Below are 17,322 nucleotides of genomic sequence, written 5' to 3' on the forward strand. Positions count from 1 at the left end.
CATCCTTCCTAATATTATTATTATTAATTATTATTATTAATATTATTATATTATTCATTAATATTAATTATTATTAGTAATAAGACTGCATAAAACTAATCATCTGAGAAAAAATGAGTGTTCCTTTTATACCCTCTTAGATTTATATAAACTTTAGACTACAGCCAAACGAAGCTGTTTTCTGCTACGGACGCCAGAGAGGTACCGTTCTTTTTTTTCACGTTTTGTTGGTTGATAAATATTTTTACAGACAAATTTCAGAGCTGTATTTTGGGGGTAGGGGCCAAAAACATGCATCTCTGATGGGGTTCGTGTTACATTTGAATTTCCTGCTTTATATAGTGCACATTAACTCAATTAACTTACCTGGAGTAAAATATTTTTTTTAGGAATAAGCAATAGGTTTATTATATGCTGAAAAGAGAAGAAAGAAAACACAACATTTCAGCTGTGGAGTCTTCTTCAGGTGTGTGGATAAATAATGGATGGATAAAAAAATATTTTTTTATCCATCCATCCATCTTCGAACAGCTGTATCCATTTTAGGGTTGTGGGGGAGCCGGAGCCTATCCTGCCAAGCAACAGGCGCAAGGTGGGATACACCCTGGACAGGATGCCAGTCTGGGTGGGATACACCCTGGACAGGATGCCAGTCTATCACAGGGGAAACATTTCTTATCGCAGCAGAAAAATGATTTTGAGCTGTAACTTTTCTCTTCAGTCTTGAACAGTGATTAACAGAAATGATTAGAGAACTGCACATCACCATTAAAAATCTTCAAAGGTATGGAAGGGTGAGCCTAATATAATTACTTTATGCTGAGCACCGCAACTCTGACCCTACGGAACATTTTAAAGTTATGCAGAACTGTGTGTTTTAGCACTGAGAACTGGGGGCAACTCCTTGCACAAAGAGAACAAGCTGGCAGTTCATGTTCTTGAAGTCAGTTCCTTGAGATTCTTCAAGAAACAGTTGGGTGAGCTCTTGGGTTATACAGCCAATATTATTCTTGACTTTCTAGACTGACAGCTTCAGTCCTTGCTCATAGAGCCCTGTGGTTTTAATTCCATCTCGGATTTTAACTAAATAATTCTTGACTTTCTAGACTGACAGCTTCAGTCCTTGGACATAGAGCCCTGTGGTTTTAATTCCATCTCGGATTTTAACTAAATAATTCTTCGGATAAGAAGCTGAATCGCCTGCTTTTAGGGTTTTAATCAGTTGGTAATTGAAACGTTCCTGTAAAACCAGTGGAAACCTGGAGGTTCTCCAGAGGAACACGTCGTTAATTCAACTCTTTGGATGAACAGAGCTACAAGGTGTGAAGGCTAGTAGATAGTGCCACCATCTGGTCACGTACTGAAAGCATCTACACTTTATTCATTACAGACGATGTTTTCTATCCTCATGATTATGCGCGATACGTGCCCTGATTATCTCCCGAGACATCCTGCTCGGCCGGCCAGCAAAGGCTTTATCGTTCATTGAAGACAATTATCCTCGACCCCCGAGAGTTAGCCAGTGAATAATATTTTATGGCTACTTCTCATTTACGGATAACCTTAAAGTGGTCATGAATAATTATTGAGAATATTTAAAATTTCACACCTAAAAATGTAATCATCGCTTTATTTGATCTTTCGAATAAAGGCATTCTGTGATATGTTCTAAAAATATTTACACCACATTGTCAAAGTGAAAACGGTTTCAAAACAGCATTGTGAAATTAAAGCAAATGTTCTAAAAACATCCAATATTGGTAATAAATTTATATTTAACTGTGTTGCTAAACGAGAAATTAGAAAAGAAAAACAGAGAAGCAAGAAAGAACAAGAATGTTTTGGGCAGAGGACGAGACCATTGTGTAATTTATGATAGCAGCAAGTTTGGGATTATTTTGACAGTTCTAATTAAACCCGAATCCCCCCATTAAAAAACCTGTTTTAAAGCCAAGCAACAAATACGTCTAATTTTATACAAATTGTTGTCAAAAGACAGAATATTTTGTCTTAATAAAATAGAAGATTCTTGAAAAAAACATTTTATAGTATAATTTCATCCTTAGATTTTTTTCTAGAGCACAAACATTTCCTAAAGAAAATTAAATTTCGAAACTAAATTTCTAAAACAATTTATATTATACTACAACAAACTTTTTGAGGACTTTTGGTTTGGCGTTATTTTACTTTTTAGTAAAAGCTTTTATGTTTCTGTAACTTTCTGCATCTTTTACTGTCCCTCTCATAGTCTGAATATACATTACAAAATGAAAGAAGGCTGTAGTCATAAGGTTGCCACGACATAAAATATCCGGTCACAATATTCAAGCATAGCATGTGCATGGCCATAATGACTGAGTATAATTCTAATAAAAAATAAATTGTAATTCGGGTTCGGCGAGGAATGGAGCAGGCATGGGACTCGGGGAATGGGGTTGAATAACACATTTATTAACTCAAACCGGGGAAAGGTACACACACAGGGGCAGGGGTTACAGCGCTGCATCTCCACTAACACACACACGAAGCCCACCTTGCGTGCACATGGCGAAAGCGCTCTGCGTGGCGCTACATTGCCCCCGGCTGAAGAGTCGAGTGTCCCGCCGACTCCAAACCGTCCCTCCAGGCTGCTCCGTGGGCTCCTCCTCTAGCCTCTCCGTGTGGGCCAAGGACCTCCATCTGGGCAGGCTCTCCGGCCAGGCCAGGACCCTCCTGGTGGGGGGCCGACCTGAGGCGGCAGCGGCGAGGGCGCATACCCACGTGAACCCCGGATTATTACAATACATTACGCGGCAACTCTTCTATTTCGACCAGAACTTCTAAAGCAATTCCCTTCAGTACTCTATGGAGATAGAGGGCGCTATGGAGGTGCCCTCATTGGGATGAGCCGTTGAATCAGAGCTCCAGAAATTTATTTTTACAGTAAAATAACAAATATACTCCAATTTGATTCTTTATGTTTCGAACTTTTATTTCGAAACGCTCAGTAGGTTCTCACAGGAAGTTCCCTTTTTGCCGCCAGCCAATTGTTACCAACTACACAGAGCTTAACCACGAAGTACCCTAATCGTCAATTACAATATCTAAAATGTTCTCTTCTGTCATACGTATATAACACATATTTGTATGATGCGTTTCATATCACTCAATTTAGACCGGCGGTACAGTCTTTTTTCCGTTTCGCCGAGGTTTCTGTCGGTAGTGACGGTTTATGGTTAGTGCACTAGCAAACCCGCTTGCTACAATATTACAGTCGTGGTGTATATTGAGGGGATGCGGCCCTCAATCTGAGATTTCGGGACGGACGTTTTACTCCTGATAATGGGAAACAGCATATGCAGTCAGTGTTCGGACATAAGCCAATATATTACATCTTTGATGTAAGCATGATACCTCGTTTACGCACTTGTTTAACCTCAATAATTTTACCGTGCGGCCTTGTAGAACCACAATGTTTGCATGTTAATTAACATTAATGTAAGTTAGAAAATGATCATGGGTACTATCGTGCATTTCTAAAGCATTATTGGCAACAACCATAATACTGTTCATGTAACAACCTCTTCACACAGCTATTTTCCCGCACTGAGAAGCGCAATACACCTCGTAGCCAATCAAATTAAAAGGTCTAGAATGTATCCAATAAAAGTACACTTCCTCCTCGGGTTCAAAGTTGAGAAGTCGGGGTAAGGAAGTACTTCCTACTTTGGACGGTGCGGCGTGCGGTATTTTGTATGAGACTAACAAGACAAAGGTTTTATTATTGAACGATAAAAATGGTGAGTATGTTTGAGAGATCTCGATTTTAATTGCGATGTGCGAGGTCGCGCTTGATGTATGGTGTCAATCTGATATGTTAGCGCTGGCTACTTAAATATTTCCTTTCATTTGTTCTGATGAATTACTAGGCCTCGGTACTGGATCGGAAAGTACTTTTTAAATGCGTTGAGAAATCAGTTCTCTGACAGTTCTACGTTTTCGGTATTGATTTTGTATACGATGTACGATATGTTTAGTCAGTGAAGGTACTGGAATTCACCATGTCGAGTTTTACAAAATTGAAAAGCAGAATAGATGATCTTCCGAGTATTCCGAGCAGAAGACAAGACGTGAAAATACAGTCTTCGTGCAATTCTTAATAGGAAAAAGTTCAGAAAGTGTGGAACTTTTTTAAGCCAAGTACGACCGCCCAAATCCAGAGTTAGAGGTAAACCTCTAATAGTGTAATATTGTTAAGGATGGTTGAAGGATGCTTTTAATCTCATCAGAATGACTATTTTCTTGTGCAATTAAATACAGCTATGTATGTGTGGAGTTGAAGTAATGGTTTAGGCTTCTGACTCCAGACTAGGTCCTGGGATTCAAATATACGTTTTCAAATTCAAATAAGTGTGGCTGTTGTTGTACCTTAAAGCAAGTTATTTCACTCAGATTATTCCAAAAGTGGTCCTAACCTATAAATGGGTTAGGCTCGAGTCGCCTGTGTGCAGGAGGATTCATTCTCAATTGACTTGTGTGCTTAAAGATTTTATTATTATTATTATAACATCGCTCAGGTGGACCAGGACAGGCTATCATGTGAAGGAAGTGCATGTAATAGTGTCCCTCTCTCGTAACCACTCACAGCAGGTTGTGCTCTCTTACGACCTTGTTAGGATTTGAGTCTGACTAGTCAAAAAAAAACATGATCTCTGAATCTGGGTTTCTGGTCAGGCTGGACTGCAGAGTAATGCCCAAAGACATTAGACTGCAGAATCGAAATGGACACTGGCTAGAATTAATCTCCCCCAGGACCTGATGTGAATTGTGTGCCAGTAAAAAACAGTCAGCACCTCGGCCCCATTCTACCTCCACAATCTGCGAAGTGTTCCTTCGCGTGAATGAAAAAACTTCTTCAGTTTCACCACACATAAATCATTTTTTGAACTCCTGAGTCATTGTATTGGAATAATAATTCTAGAAATGTATCTTACTCATTATCCTTGAAAAAATTATTAAACTGATTTTTATATACCTAATATTGCAGTGCACACACAAACTTGTCATTTAACAATAACAACAGAATATTGAATAGATATAAATATTGCATTTATTGTTTTTTGTTCACTGAAAATTCAGGCCATAAAGACATGTCTGAAAAGGCTAATTTGTTTTTAGTGAGGGCGTACATACAGTTTCATTATCATTCACTGGATACTTCGTTTACTTTTTTTTTGTAGCTGTATTTTTTTAAGACATAGGCAAGATGTTGTCCAATCGTCTGTGAGAAAAGGGTATATTTGTTTTATCTCCCTACACTTGGTAAGGGGTAATGGTGCTTGCTGTCTTTGCAGAGTTTGCCTCTGAACCCCAAGCCCTTCCTCAATGGCCTGACAGGTAAACCAGTGATGGTTAGGCTCAAGTGGGGGATGGAGTACAAAGGATATCTGGTCTCAGTCGATGGGTACATGAATATGCAGGTATGTAAACATGGATGTGTGGTGGAACATGGCTGCTCACATGTCTATGATGGGGATTAGGGTTTCATTTTTCACATTTGACTACATTTTTGGCAGCTCAACACTGAAGAGTTTCTTAAACATTCATGCCAATGAAACTGATGATCAAAAGTACAGGGTTGAGTTTGTCCATATAGTTACTTTTCTAATTTAGATTGGGGGGGAAAAAACAAATGACCATGTTGAATGATTATATGTGATCCTTAATTATCCTTTATACAGTATGTGTTCTGGGTGTAGTGACTTTTACGGATTACTTTTGTCCATCCTGTGAATTTGAACTTTGTAGGAAACTCATTTGTAGAGATTGATAAGTCATGTTTGTGCTCCTATTTCTTTTCACAGCTTGCCAACACTGAAGAGTATGTTGACGGAGCACTGGCTGGTCATTTAGGAGAAGTGCTTGTTAGGTAGGCAACTAAGCAGAGCACAAGAGTGCTAGTTTTTAACTTAAAAAAAAACCCTGAGAAGTGCTGAATTCATAGGCATTAATAGTAATTAGCCTGTCTTCCAAACAGTGTAAATGGGGAATTTTTTGAGTTGACGTATGTGGTTAAATAAAGTTTTATTCGACTAGATATTGTTAAAATCATTGAAGCATGATGATGATGAAATCATATTAAATTGATAATGCATGTCTTTTAAATCTCATGGTGTATAGTAAGTCTTCCAAAATAATTGTAGTTGAGAATTAAAGGATTGTCTATGGAATCTCACTAATTGTTTGATCCCAAATGTAATGTTATATGCCATTTAACAACATGTACCACTCTTTTGTGTTTCGATTCAAGGAAGGAAGATTTCAGTGAATTCTGTGTATGCTGTATTATAATCAGCTAAAGCATCTCAGAATATGTTACAATGCATCAATTTTGTATTGGAGTAGTTGGGAATTTGTGACCTTTTTTGCTTATGAAAATGTTCATTTAGGATTTCCTGATGAGCAGAAATGTTCTTGTCTTGTACAGGTGCAATAATGTCCTATACATCAGAGGTGTTGAGGAAGAAGAAGAAGATGGAGAAATGAGAGAATAAAACATTGTGAAGAAATTCTTGATTCTGGGTCACTGATTTTTACATAGTAATTAGAAATGTGTTTTTTTATGCCGTATAAAAAGCCTGTGATCTGTAATAGATTCTTTGGTAGGCAGGAAGCTTGAAACTGAGCCTGTAATTTCCTACCAAAGAAGAAAAAGCTGTTTTTGTTTATGTATCGAAAAGTTAACGTGGTTGTCTAACATTGTGCTTCAGGAGCAGCACAGATGTAATAAAATTGTGCATATTGCACTTTCTTAAAATCTGTGATCGGGTATTTTTTAATGCACCACAAGGAATGGTTCGAGTGTTTTCTGGATGGGAATGGAGCAGGATCATTTGGGCAAATTAGTTTTTGCCCTGCTAAGTGAAGATATCAGCTACGTTAATAATCCTGTTACAAAGGCATGTATATCACTGATGGAGTTAATTTGTAGGTGTCCAAAAAGGATAAAATTGGATTGAGCAATTTGGAGAAGTATTTTAAAGTCTTAATTCTGCCAATCATATTAGAACATTGGGTTATCCTTGACAATCTTAACATTAGGCCTTATGTCTGATGTTTGACGAATTGTCTGATTTTAGACAAAGGTAATCCAAAGGTTTTATTTCTGTGACTTTCTGCCTTTGTCCAGCATTTCTAATAGCAAGATCTGTTAAGAATTGTTAGTAGTTTAACATTTAAGGGGGAAAAGGTTTTTCCCATTTAATGGCCTGTTTTTTTCCCCATCACTTCTCCCCATGTCCTTTTCATATTTTCATACTTAATACCTTAAGTCAGTTAAGGGGTTTGCTCAAACATAGTTCTGCGACACCAAATTAGTTACTGAAAATGTGTAATAAGTTTTTGTAAATGCAAGCATTTTATAAAGAAGACATTAACAGCATTCCTGTTACGATATCAAGACCGCTATATTGAAATACATTTGTTTTGATATGAGAAAGTTACCTTGAAGTGCATCTTAACCAAATACTTTTCATTTAAAAAAATACAGCATTTCGTCATGTTCTTTGGAACTGGTCACAGGCCTTTTGTCCTTTTTTATGACTGCTGGTGGCTCTGAGCGCATCATCAGTTTTCTGCCAGTCTAAGGGAAAAAAGTATAGTAATTTCATCTGAGTGTGTATGAGGTATGTTTCGGTTTTGTAATGCATTATCCTTGAGGGGTTCTCACCCTTTTTAGCCTGATGGACCATCTACAAATCATTCTCAGTAAGAATGCCTACATCTTCACTAATTTCAATTGGATTGTATAATCATTAAAGGCGAACTGCAGTCCCAATTTCTCAGACTGGTTATTAAATCTTGGTATAATATATTTTTTTTAAATTGACAGTATTGAAGAAAATTACGAATTTTGAATTGAGCACAAAATTGTGAACTGTGTGAAAGTCCTCTAAGTCACCATGTTGTAGAAAAGTCCCATTTGGGTTCCTACAAATTGTGATCTGAAGCAGCCCTTCCTGCTTGCTAGTCACTGCCAATGCGATGTACGAGTGAATAAGTACAGGTTCCGCAGGAGAAAATGTTCCAACGTGATCTGCATGCAGAATTAATGTAGTTTGTAAGCAAAACCGTTTTAAAGTTGAGGGAAATACTTTTATTGGATTAAAAGACATGTATTCACAGGCCTGCTTGTTTACAATGTAGTAGGGCCACAACACGTCACCTGAAGTTTTGTTGCCTCATTCTGAATCGCAATATATGAAGCTGCAAAAGTGTCTATTTTGTGATATAAATTGGAGGTTCTTCAAGTTACTGTGTACATTTTACTTTTATTGCGGTTTTGAAATGCAATTCTGTCTAACCCCAAAATGTTAAAAGAGCGTTGCAGTTATTCTACCATTTATAAAAAGGAATTAAAAGCTGAAATTCAGGTGAAGAGACCCAGTTTAAGTGTTGTCAGCAGTTCCACTGTGTGAGGGACGTGTTGCTTTTTACACATGAACGTGTGGGTGAAACGTTTCCCTTCTGGATGGGCCCTGCAGCTTTGGCTTGTAGAAAGCAGGAATCTTTCTCAATTCTTTCTCAACTGCAGGAGAGCTTTTTCTCACAAAACACTGAAAACATCGGAGGATCAATATTTGGATACCAACCCTTTTCTTTGTGTCGGCGTTCACCCTCTCCACTGCCAGCCTCAGTCTCTCCTCCTGGTGCTTCTTCTTCAGGAGGAGCTTCTCTTCACGCAGCCTGCATCGAGCACAAGAGCTGGGTTAAAACCCCTGAAGCCTTCTGCTCACCCCCCTGCTGTCGAGAAAGACGTCGCTGAGCGGAATTCTCCATTCGGACAAAATGTTAATTTCTTGATGCTACATTATGGATTTGAGTAACAGGTTTTTTTTGACAGATCACAACACACCTGAATGAGTTTCAGACAACATACAGTAAGGTAGGCTGTTTGTGGCTGGTTATGCAATTAATACAATGATTAATGATGATTAGTGGTAAAGAAATATATTCCTGAATTTTACATTACATCAACTATTTTTTTTCTCGTTATTCTCTCGTTCCCTCTGAACATTTTTAATTAATTTTAGCCCCTCTGCAGGAACGAATAGTTCCCATTAACTCAGGTATTAGACCTGGAGCATTTTTCAAGAGGCTGTATATGATAATAATACCTCTGACTCTGGTTAGGTAGTGACAAAGCCTGCACCCTCAACACAGAGAGTCTGGATCTACATGGAACCCAGAGCCTTTAACTTGACTGACACTTCTGTGGACTGTTACAGGTATTAATACCTCCTGAATTCTAAGATTTCTTGGTCTACAACCTCCTTGTGTATATTATTACCAGACAAATTGTATATCTATGTTTCACCTTATTCGCATTTCCTTCTCCCTGTTGGCTTCAACGACTTCCACTTTTTCTCGTGGCAGTGTTTCCAGACACTCAAACACTTCCTCCATTTTATTCTCTATGTTCGTCAACATTTGCAAAGTGCTGATATTAGCTCCGACGTCTCCAATGCAGGTTTGATAAACTTCATTTACTTGTTTGTTTAGCAAGCTGAGCATTCTGTCCTAAAAGGTATGATTTGTACAAGAAAAAACCTTCAGATGTAGAAATTGTTTCACTTACAGTACGTGAAACTAAATCATTATAAAGGCTGTTAGTTTTCCAGATGTTGTTTTCTAGAAAATAGGCTACAATCAACCTGTTTTTCTGCATTAAATTCTCCAAAGGAAAATATCCTTGACTTCAGCTCCAGTTCAGAAGTTTTCTCTTCTTCTCTCTGGATAGCTGCTTTTAACATCTCGATCTGCTGTCTCAAAATGTGTGTCTCATGCTCCCTTTAAAAGGTTCAAAAACAAAGCTGTCAAGTTTTTTTTTAATTTTAACAAGCAATAGCTGTTATCACAGTTTTCAGTAGTGAAATTTCACCAGTGTTGCTTAGCTGTCTATATAAAGGCTAACAATCAAGGATTAAAATTTATATTCCCATGCCAAAAAGTATCATTAATGTGTACCAATGTCTGTGAGAACATAAAGGTAATAACATATCAACTTTACTATCAAATGGGACAAAAATAACTTTTAGGACCAAATTCTTCAAATAACCAAAAGTACTAAAACTAATATAAACTAATTTTTATACACTAGATTAATAATACTTCACCCGTACATTTTATCCTGTGTCAACTTTACTCTTTTGCGAATTTCATCCATAGCCTCTTCTGTTTCTTGAAAGTTTTGGATGTAGGTCAGATTCTGTTCTTCAAGTTCTGTTAAAATGTGCAGCATCTGTTTTGGATCTGTGAAATAGATCTCGGCCTCCTTTCATTGCAAAGACAAAATGAAAACAGTACTCAGTAGCCACCATCAACCCTGATAATGTAAAGATAAAAGTGTCGAGTTATGTCTCTTGTAATTTTTTTATTGAATCGAAAATAAATTGTAGGCTGAATTAATGTTTCTCCTTGAAATAAAGTGATAATTAATACGTGATATGACATAAAAATTCTGGCATATGCTCAATGTTTATTTTTTTAGTGTGGCATGGTTATGATTTTTTCTAAGCTTTTCCTTTTTTTAGAAGGTTTCATTTGATTGTCACAATATTTTTGTTTATTTTCTTGATTTAAAAGGCATTACAAAGGATTTCAAAGTGTAGCTGTACACATTATTTTGGAAACACTAAATTGAGGAAAATAATAAATAATTCTATATCTCTAATTTCGGTTTAAAACCATGTCTCAGTCTTAAAAGGTGGACACAAAATCTTAGGTTTAACAAAGCCCTAACTAAAGACGATTCCCAAATTAGTATTCTGAATTAATTTTGTATATTATCTATACATGTCCATTGTATTGCATCGTCAAGAAACCTTTTTCAATATATTCAAAATATATATTCTCCTACGAAAGACAAATCAACATATTCAGGTATTCAGTCTTTTTAATAGCTGTCATAAGTCATTGAATTATTTCTGCACGCTTACCTCGTCATCATCAGAAATATCTTCCTTGACAGATTCCTTGGTATCAGTTAAGTTATACAATGCAGGTTTCGTACTAAAATAGGACGTTATATAAGGTCAATGACCATGGGAAGAGTATGCAAGAATGCACAGAACAGCCACACATCACTTTCTCTAAACGTGAACGAAACAGTGATAATCATACTAACACTAGCACACCTACTGTCAACTGGTATTTGAACTCAAGGGATCCTTTATCATTGTGCCATTTAGAAACAAGATCAAAGTAACTGAACATAAATGTCTTACAAACATACTAGAATGTTGATATCTTAAACATTTGACCTTTTCTATTGCATATTGAAAAGTAACAGTTATACCTCTGAGGACAAATATCAATATACCTCAATTATTTAAAAGGGGAAAGAGTGGTCTTGTTGCTGACCTTTTCTCCAGAGTTCTGCTGAGATGCCTCAGCGTTGAAACTTTACCAACTTTTGACTCTCTTCTGGAGAAAGCAGGGGGTGGCTTCCCTTCTCCTTCATGAAAACCAAATTGAAGACATTATCGAACCAGACAGTCTATGGTACAGATGATGAATCTTCTGTTTGGAGGAGGTGGGCAGGAAACTGAGCTTTGTAATCACAGCATCCAAGCTGGTGCACTTGATCCAGTTTGCACTTCAATGTTTCAAGCAGCCCAGATTACTTGTGGTTTCTGAAACTTACTAATCACCTGTTTTGAACAGCAAAAAATACTGGTGCTGTGGTGAGTATTGTTGTCTCGCAGTGCTGGAGTTCTGTGTTTAATTCCAGACCTGGGGTACTGTCTGCATGGAGTTTGTATGTTCTCCCCGTGTTCGCAATGGGTTTCCTCCCACATTCCAAAGACATACTGGTAGGTTAATTGGCTTCTGGGAAAACCGGCCCTGGTGTGAGTGTGTCTGTGTGTGCCCTGTGATGGAGTGGCGCCCCATCCAGGTTGTTTCCAGCCTTGTGCCTACTGCATGCCAGGACAGGCTCTGTCTCCCCTACAAGTGTTTAGAATATGGATGCATGTTTTTTTCCTAAAATACTGTTCAGCGTGCTGGCCTACCTTTCGGTGGCGAAGGTGGAAAAAACACCTTCTTGCTCCTGGTCTTGTCTTCCTCCTTTTTTCGAGCCAGTCTTCTGAGTTCTCTCTTTCTGAGCTGTTCAGCTCTCCACTCTGGGGGAGCCACGTCGGTCAAAAACTTCTTATAAAGCAAATACTCGCTCAGGATTTCCTCGTTCTTTGATATGTCACTGTAAGAAAGCCCAGGCAATGTTATTTTCCCTTGGTCTGGACACTGCCCAGTTTCCAAAAGTTCATGTTTGGTATACATTTTTTGCAATATTTGTTTAAAATGAATATTAAGTTTGATTTGCACCTAAAAATTCAGAAAAGTTGTAAAACTTGAACCTTTAACTTTCATGATATTATTGACGAGGATAAAATAAGCAGATACTAATAGCCATCATGATTTGGAAGCATTATACTAAATGTATGAACCGATAGAAATGCCGGGCAGTTTGAAAAAACAAATCACAAAACATGAATTAATTAGCCTCATGGAAAATCTATTTTTGATTTGGTTATGATGACTATTCCAAAAAAAGATTCTATAGCTAAAGGATTTGGTACAACTATCCATTAGCAGAGAAGAGTCTTGAAAAAGAGCTGTTTATTTTGAAATATCCAGTAATTAGGCTGGTGGCTCCATATTTGCATATAATAATGATCAGCGGTGCTTCCAGAGCTTGAAACAGAGAAATGATGAAGAGTGCACTTGGGGTCATTTTGATTCATTTTCGTCACTTATGTGGCTCTTAATTATGAAATATGCGCAGCTGAGCTACTGTAGCAAACCAATGAGTAGGGAAATAATGAAAATAAATGAAGAAACGTTACAGTACAAGTTATCTATGAGGTGTTCCGCTTAGTAAGGCACGACTGTAAATTTCTAAGTAATTTAGTCCACTCTCGAAGGCAGCAGTTGTTACTCTGGGTTCAGTGCAATTGAAAACTTTTTTATTACTGCGCTGTGGACCAAATTTAACCATTGATATCACCCTAGAATAGTAAGCATCGTATTAAACACAAGACCATACCCAGTTTACTGCTTTTCAATCGTAGCAACTAACGTGATTGGCTAAAACCCCGGCCAGAATCCTGGTTGCAGGAAGAGCTGTGATTGGTCGAAAATGACCAAGAATTACAACACATATTCTGATTGGGCTAAAATTACCAAGGATGAGAAAAGACACTCTGATTGGACAATCCTTGGTAAATTCTTGGTAGCGATGCGCGCTTTAATTGGCCAAGGCTCCAAGAATGAACAGAGACCCACAGAGAGACGCTACTTTACATTGGCAGTATGTGGTTTGATTGTAGGTAATAATCTGGGGAATTTACACCAACTCCATGTGGTTGACGTCCTGGGCAGGAATCGAATCTAAGAAGCAAAAACTATGAGGCAGTAGTGACAAGATCACGTGTATCAATCCGCATGCAGTATAAATCAAGTGTTGAGGAGCTAGGAATTCAGCGATCCTTCGATAGCTCAGCTGGTAGAGCGGAGGACTGTAGGGGAATATTTCCGAGTAGCAATCCTTAGGTCGCTGGTTCGATTCCGGCTCGAAGGATACCTCTTTTAAAAATATTTTACTTTTATCTTGGCCATTTAAGAAATGTAGTCTTATTTTTTTAAATAACATTTATAAACTTAGACTGGAAAAGATGCAACGAAACACAAACTGATCTACGGTAAGGGATAGCACCCAGCTAAACACATACCTCTTAATCGTCATCATTTTAGCTGTTGCCTTCTTTATTTTGGAAGTCTTTTCCATCTTAATCATAGTTTCGTTCTCTGCGCTAAAACAGAAAGCGGTTTAGGTTTAAAAAACGAGGAAACAAGAAAATCTTACAAAAAGTATCATCATTATACCTACATTTTGACAGCTTCCACTGAATTCTGATCATTTTCCTTTATGAATCTATCAAAAGCAATAGCGTCTTCCTCTAACTGCTTCTCGGCGAGTCTTAATCTTTGCTCTTCCTTCGCCGAATCCTCCTCCATCCTCTTCATAGCGTCTTTCTTCACTGACAGCGCATACTGTTAAAAAAATTATCGGATTATCTAAGTAAAGCAACCTAACTCTGCACCTTCATAACTTTCATATCCATATTCGTCTTCATATTGTGCTGTCCATAAACGTATCATAATAAAAATAAATAAAACAAAGACTTTGGCTATTTGGGTAAATATAGTTTGTAGTTTGTTCCCAATTAGAAGCGATAAGACTATTTAGAACGACTTATATTTTAGTTTTGATACTTATTAAATATACATTTAATACATTTTAAGAACTCCCCACAATAATATATAAACGAATTTCAACAAAAACAATAATACCTGAACGAGAAACATTTCTCGTTGCTTTTCCATGTAGTCCCTTCTGCTCTCTTTTTCACGATGGCGACCTACGTGTTGATAATACAAATAACGCGTTTTTTCAACGCATCTTTGAAGGAAACAGTATTCTTATAAGGGTGGCATTTATTCCACAAGTTACTACAGTTTATTTCACACCATGTTAAAAATGTTTTTTTCCCCTGTGCAGCCGATTGCAGTTCTCGTGATTGTCAACAGGTGGCACTAGTCAGCCTCATTAGAAAGCCGTTTGCTGGCTTAATAACAAGTACAAAATCATGCGTGAGCACCTCAGAAGGGGTTAAAATACTCCCCTAAGCCACGTGTATCACAGTTTGAAAACTTTCAGTCAGCTTTAACTTACAACATTGAAACAAGTACATAGTAAAAGCATACGAAATAAACTTGGGTATAATTCATAAATACACACAAGAGGGTCTTAAATATGTATTAGCGTCACGCCACCAAAATTAAATGCAAAAACACTGTTAAATGGGTTTTAGCTGATATCCATAATTTAAGACGATGCCTTATTTTGCAGTAAATTCCGAGTACGCACGCATGCATTGCTTATTCTTTCCAATGTACCGATGTCCAATACTGATATTTCCCATAATGCTAATACTTCAGGATCAGTATCAATCCAGAAAGTCAGTGTAAATTTTATGGTTATTAGAACTAGAGGAAAGAGTAATTTAGACTATAGTTCACTAAGGTGGAACACAGATCTCCCTGTTAGAATTACAATTTCAAGGATCCGATGTTTCAATTTAATTAACACCATAGGCGGCAGCGGCAAAGTTCTTACTAGATACAAAGCATTTTAAAACATTTTGTCATTTTTATACCTATAAGGCAACAGAATATTAACTGGAATGAATGTTGGAAAGAGTCAGAACCACTTAAAACAATTTTCGTCTCATGAAGTAACTCACACCAGACATTTCAAGGATGAGTTTACATGGCGTTTGTCTTGTGTCCTACTCATTGTTCGTGCACAAGGTCCACAATCTGATACCTCTAGTGATCACTGTGGCCCATGTGGCATGGCCTGTGGGTTTTTCACGTTTCTCATTTGCGTTCACAAACTCCCCAGCTGCACTCTGGACTGCAGCTGAACGTGCCCTTATTCTTGACAGGTAGGTGCTTTTCAGATCCACAGGCAGGTGTCTCCATATCCTTCTTTCCTAAGAAAGCAGAATAACTCACAGTGTTGGAAGTGGGCCATACAAATATTGCACATATCCAGCTCCTCACAATTACTACATAACACCACCACGGACGGTATTAAGTAACAGCTAAAACAACTGATTTCCTGCCCATGAATAACACGCACAAGCTCATAGCATAAAACTGGACAAACAAATCCAACTTTTGTCGCAAATCAAAGGACAGGGCAAAAAACCCACCAACATATAAAACAGGACAAGTCCTCAAAGAGACTTGGGCAACAAGACAAAACAAACTGTTACATATCACAGGAACGGACAAGACGTAATTACATATCAAAGGGACAAGCACTGAGATTGTGAAGCAAACTTCTTTCCGATCCTTTGTAAGAGTTGGAAACCCCTTGCAGTGTATCTGTTCTGTGGAGCAGACCCAGCACGTGTTACTGTACCTATTGAGACTCAATAAAAACTCAATAAAACTGACTGTGTCCTGCTCCTCTGATGAAGAAGTTCCCACAACAGTCTTCATTTTCCAATGGCTGACCCTGTATGTACAATTTAAACATAACTGTGTAAAAATAATCAAATCAATATACCTATCCAAAAGCCAAAGTGTGTAATTTGTACTTTTCAGCAGCAGTACAGTTCCAATATAAAAGGTTTCAATGTCTTGTAAAACACAATATGCTTACTTGTTCTTGTTTTTTAAGAGTCTGTTCACTCAGTGTGAATATATCCAGGTTTAAAGGAATTACAAAAGGGTTACTTGAAGTCATATCATCTTCCCCTGTGAAAAATAATATATATATAAATGTAATTTTATCATGAACGTTTTTGGTAAATGCATCTTCTCACATTAATTAGCAACACTAATATAGAGAGACTAGTTCCAGGATATACCACAGAAGCTCTTGCATTAATTTGGGAATGTGAAATTTGCATGTTCCTTCTTAACCATGTGGGTTTTCTGTTGGAAGTTCTGTTTTCGAGGTTAAATTTGCACCTCTTGATGGAAATAGAGAAACGGGTTCGAATTACCAAATTAGAAACACGGGTGCTGCAGTGTTGAGCAGGATACTTCTTCCACGGATTAATTAGCTTTATAGTTAAATATGAATGTCACGGCTAAATAATATTGTTTAGATAAAAGTACCTGTTAAAGCATTCTTTCGGGGCAGGTTTGGTCTTTGGAATGAGAGGGCTTGTTTTATCCTTGGATCATCGATGCGAACTGTAAGAGAAAAGGTCGATACCTTTGTCCAAGATACTCGTGTTTTTCTTGTATTTGGAAAGCTTTTCATTAGTTCTGCGGAAATATACCTCACCTGTATTAACGTGTGGAACTTTCAAAGAGGCTGTTTTGGGCAGTGCAGAACGGGCCGCCATACTCGTTGTTTTCAGGAGCACTGTAACATACAAATCCCGACAGAAGTAATCATGTAATACTAACCGTTCACTATTATTTTGGGTTGATAAATAATAATGTGATATGGTAAGAGATCGAAAGACGAGAAACGTCCATTCAGCATGTGCTCTTTTGGTTTCACTGCCCTTGAACAGAATCGTTTACCCCCTGTTGATCTTTAACGGAGCGATTCCGCACAACCATATTTATTTAGACTCGGTTAGCGCATAACCTTTGACCCTTAAAAAGCATTATCCTACTGCGTTATTACCATTAATTCACACTTATCACACACCCCATTTATACGTGTTTGTTATACTTACACGGTTTATTTCG

The 17,322-nt window shown here is 37.6% G+C and overlaps 2 protein-coding genes and 1 non-coding gene across 4 annotated transcripts; 2 read left to right on the top strand and 1 right to left on the bottom strand.

The window, feature by feature from the left end:
* Nucleotides 1-3,668: 3,668 nt before the first annotated feature.
* On the top strand, nt 3,669-6,796 carry snrpf (small nuclear ribonucleoprotein polypeptide F). Its single transcript, XM_088922644.1, has 4 exons — nt 3,669-3,779; nt 5,334-5,459; nt 5,844-5,908; nt 6,467-6,796. Exons 1-4 carry the CDS (start codon nt 3,777-3,779, stop codon nt 6,531-6,533), a joined length of 261 nt encoding a protein of 86 aa, XP_088778770.1. The 5' UTR covers nt 3,669-3,776; the 3' UTR covers nt 6,534-6,796.
* A 546-nt stretch (nt 6,797-7,342) lies between these two features.
* LOC148829715 (cilia- and flagella-associated protein 100-like) lies at nt 7,343-17,015 on the bottom strand. Of its 2 annotated transcripts, XM_088923536.1 has the most exons (15): nt 16,907-17,015; nt 16,735-16,812; nt 16,274-16,368; nt 15,428-15,596; nt 14,392-14,459; nt 13,928-14,091; nt 13,770-13,850; nt 12,051-12,238; nt 11,401-11,494; nt 10,977-11,049; nt 10,161-10,312; nt 9,693-9,828; nt 9,356-9,558; nt 8,631-8,724; nt 7,343-7,621 (listed from the first exon to the last, which is right to left on the bottom strand). In XM_088923536.1, the coding sequence occupies exons 1-15, from the start codon at nt 16,965-16,967 to the stop codon at nt 7,511-7,513; spliced, it is 1,767 nt and encodes a 588-aa protein (XP_088779662.1). In that variant the 5' UTR covers nt 16,968-17,015; the 3' UTR covers nt 7,343-7,510. The 2 variants fall into 2 exon arrangements, with proteins under 2 accessions (XP_088779662.1, XP_088779663.1); XM_088923537.1 differs by lacking the exons at nt 9,356-9,558; nt 9,693-9,828.
* On the top strand, nt 13,526-13,618 carry trnay-gua (transfer RNA tyrosine (anticodon GUA)). Its single transcript has 2 exons — nt 13,526-13,562; nt 13,583-13,618. It is a non-coding gene; the product is annotated as a tRNA-Tyr (tRNA).
* Nucleotides 17,016-17,322: the final 307 nt, after the last annotated feature.

Source organism: Atractosteus spatula, chromosome 8 (genome assembly GCF_055471065.1).
Source record: "Atractosteus spatula isolate fAtrSpa1 chromosome 8, fAtrSpa1.hap1, whole genome shotgun sequence".
NCBI lineage: Eukaryota > Metazoa > Chordata > Actinopteri > Semionotiformes > Lepisosteidae > Atractosteus > Atractosteus spatula.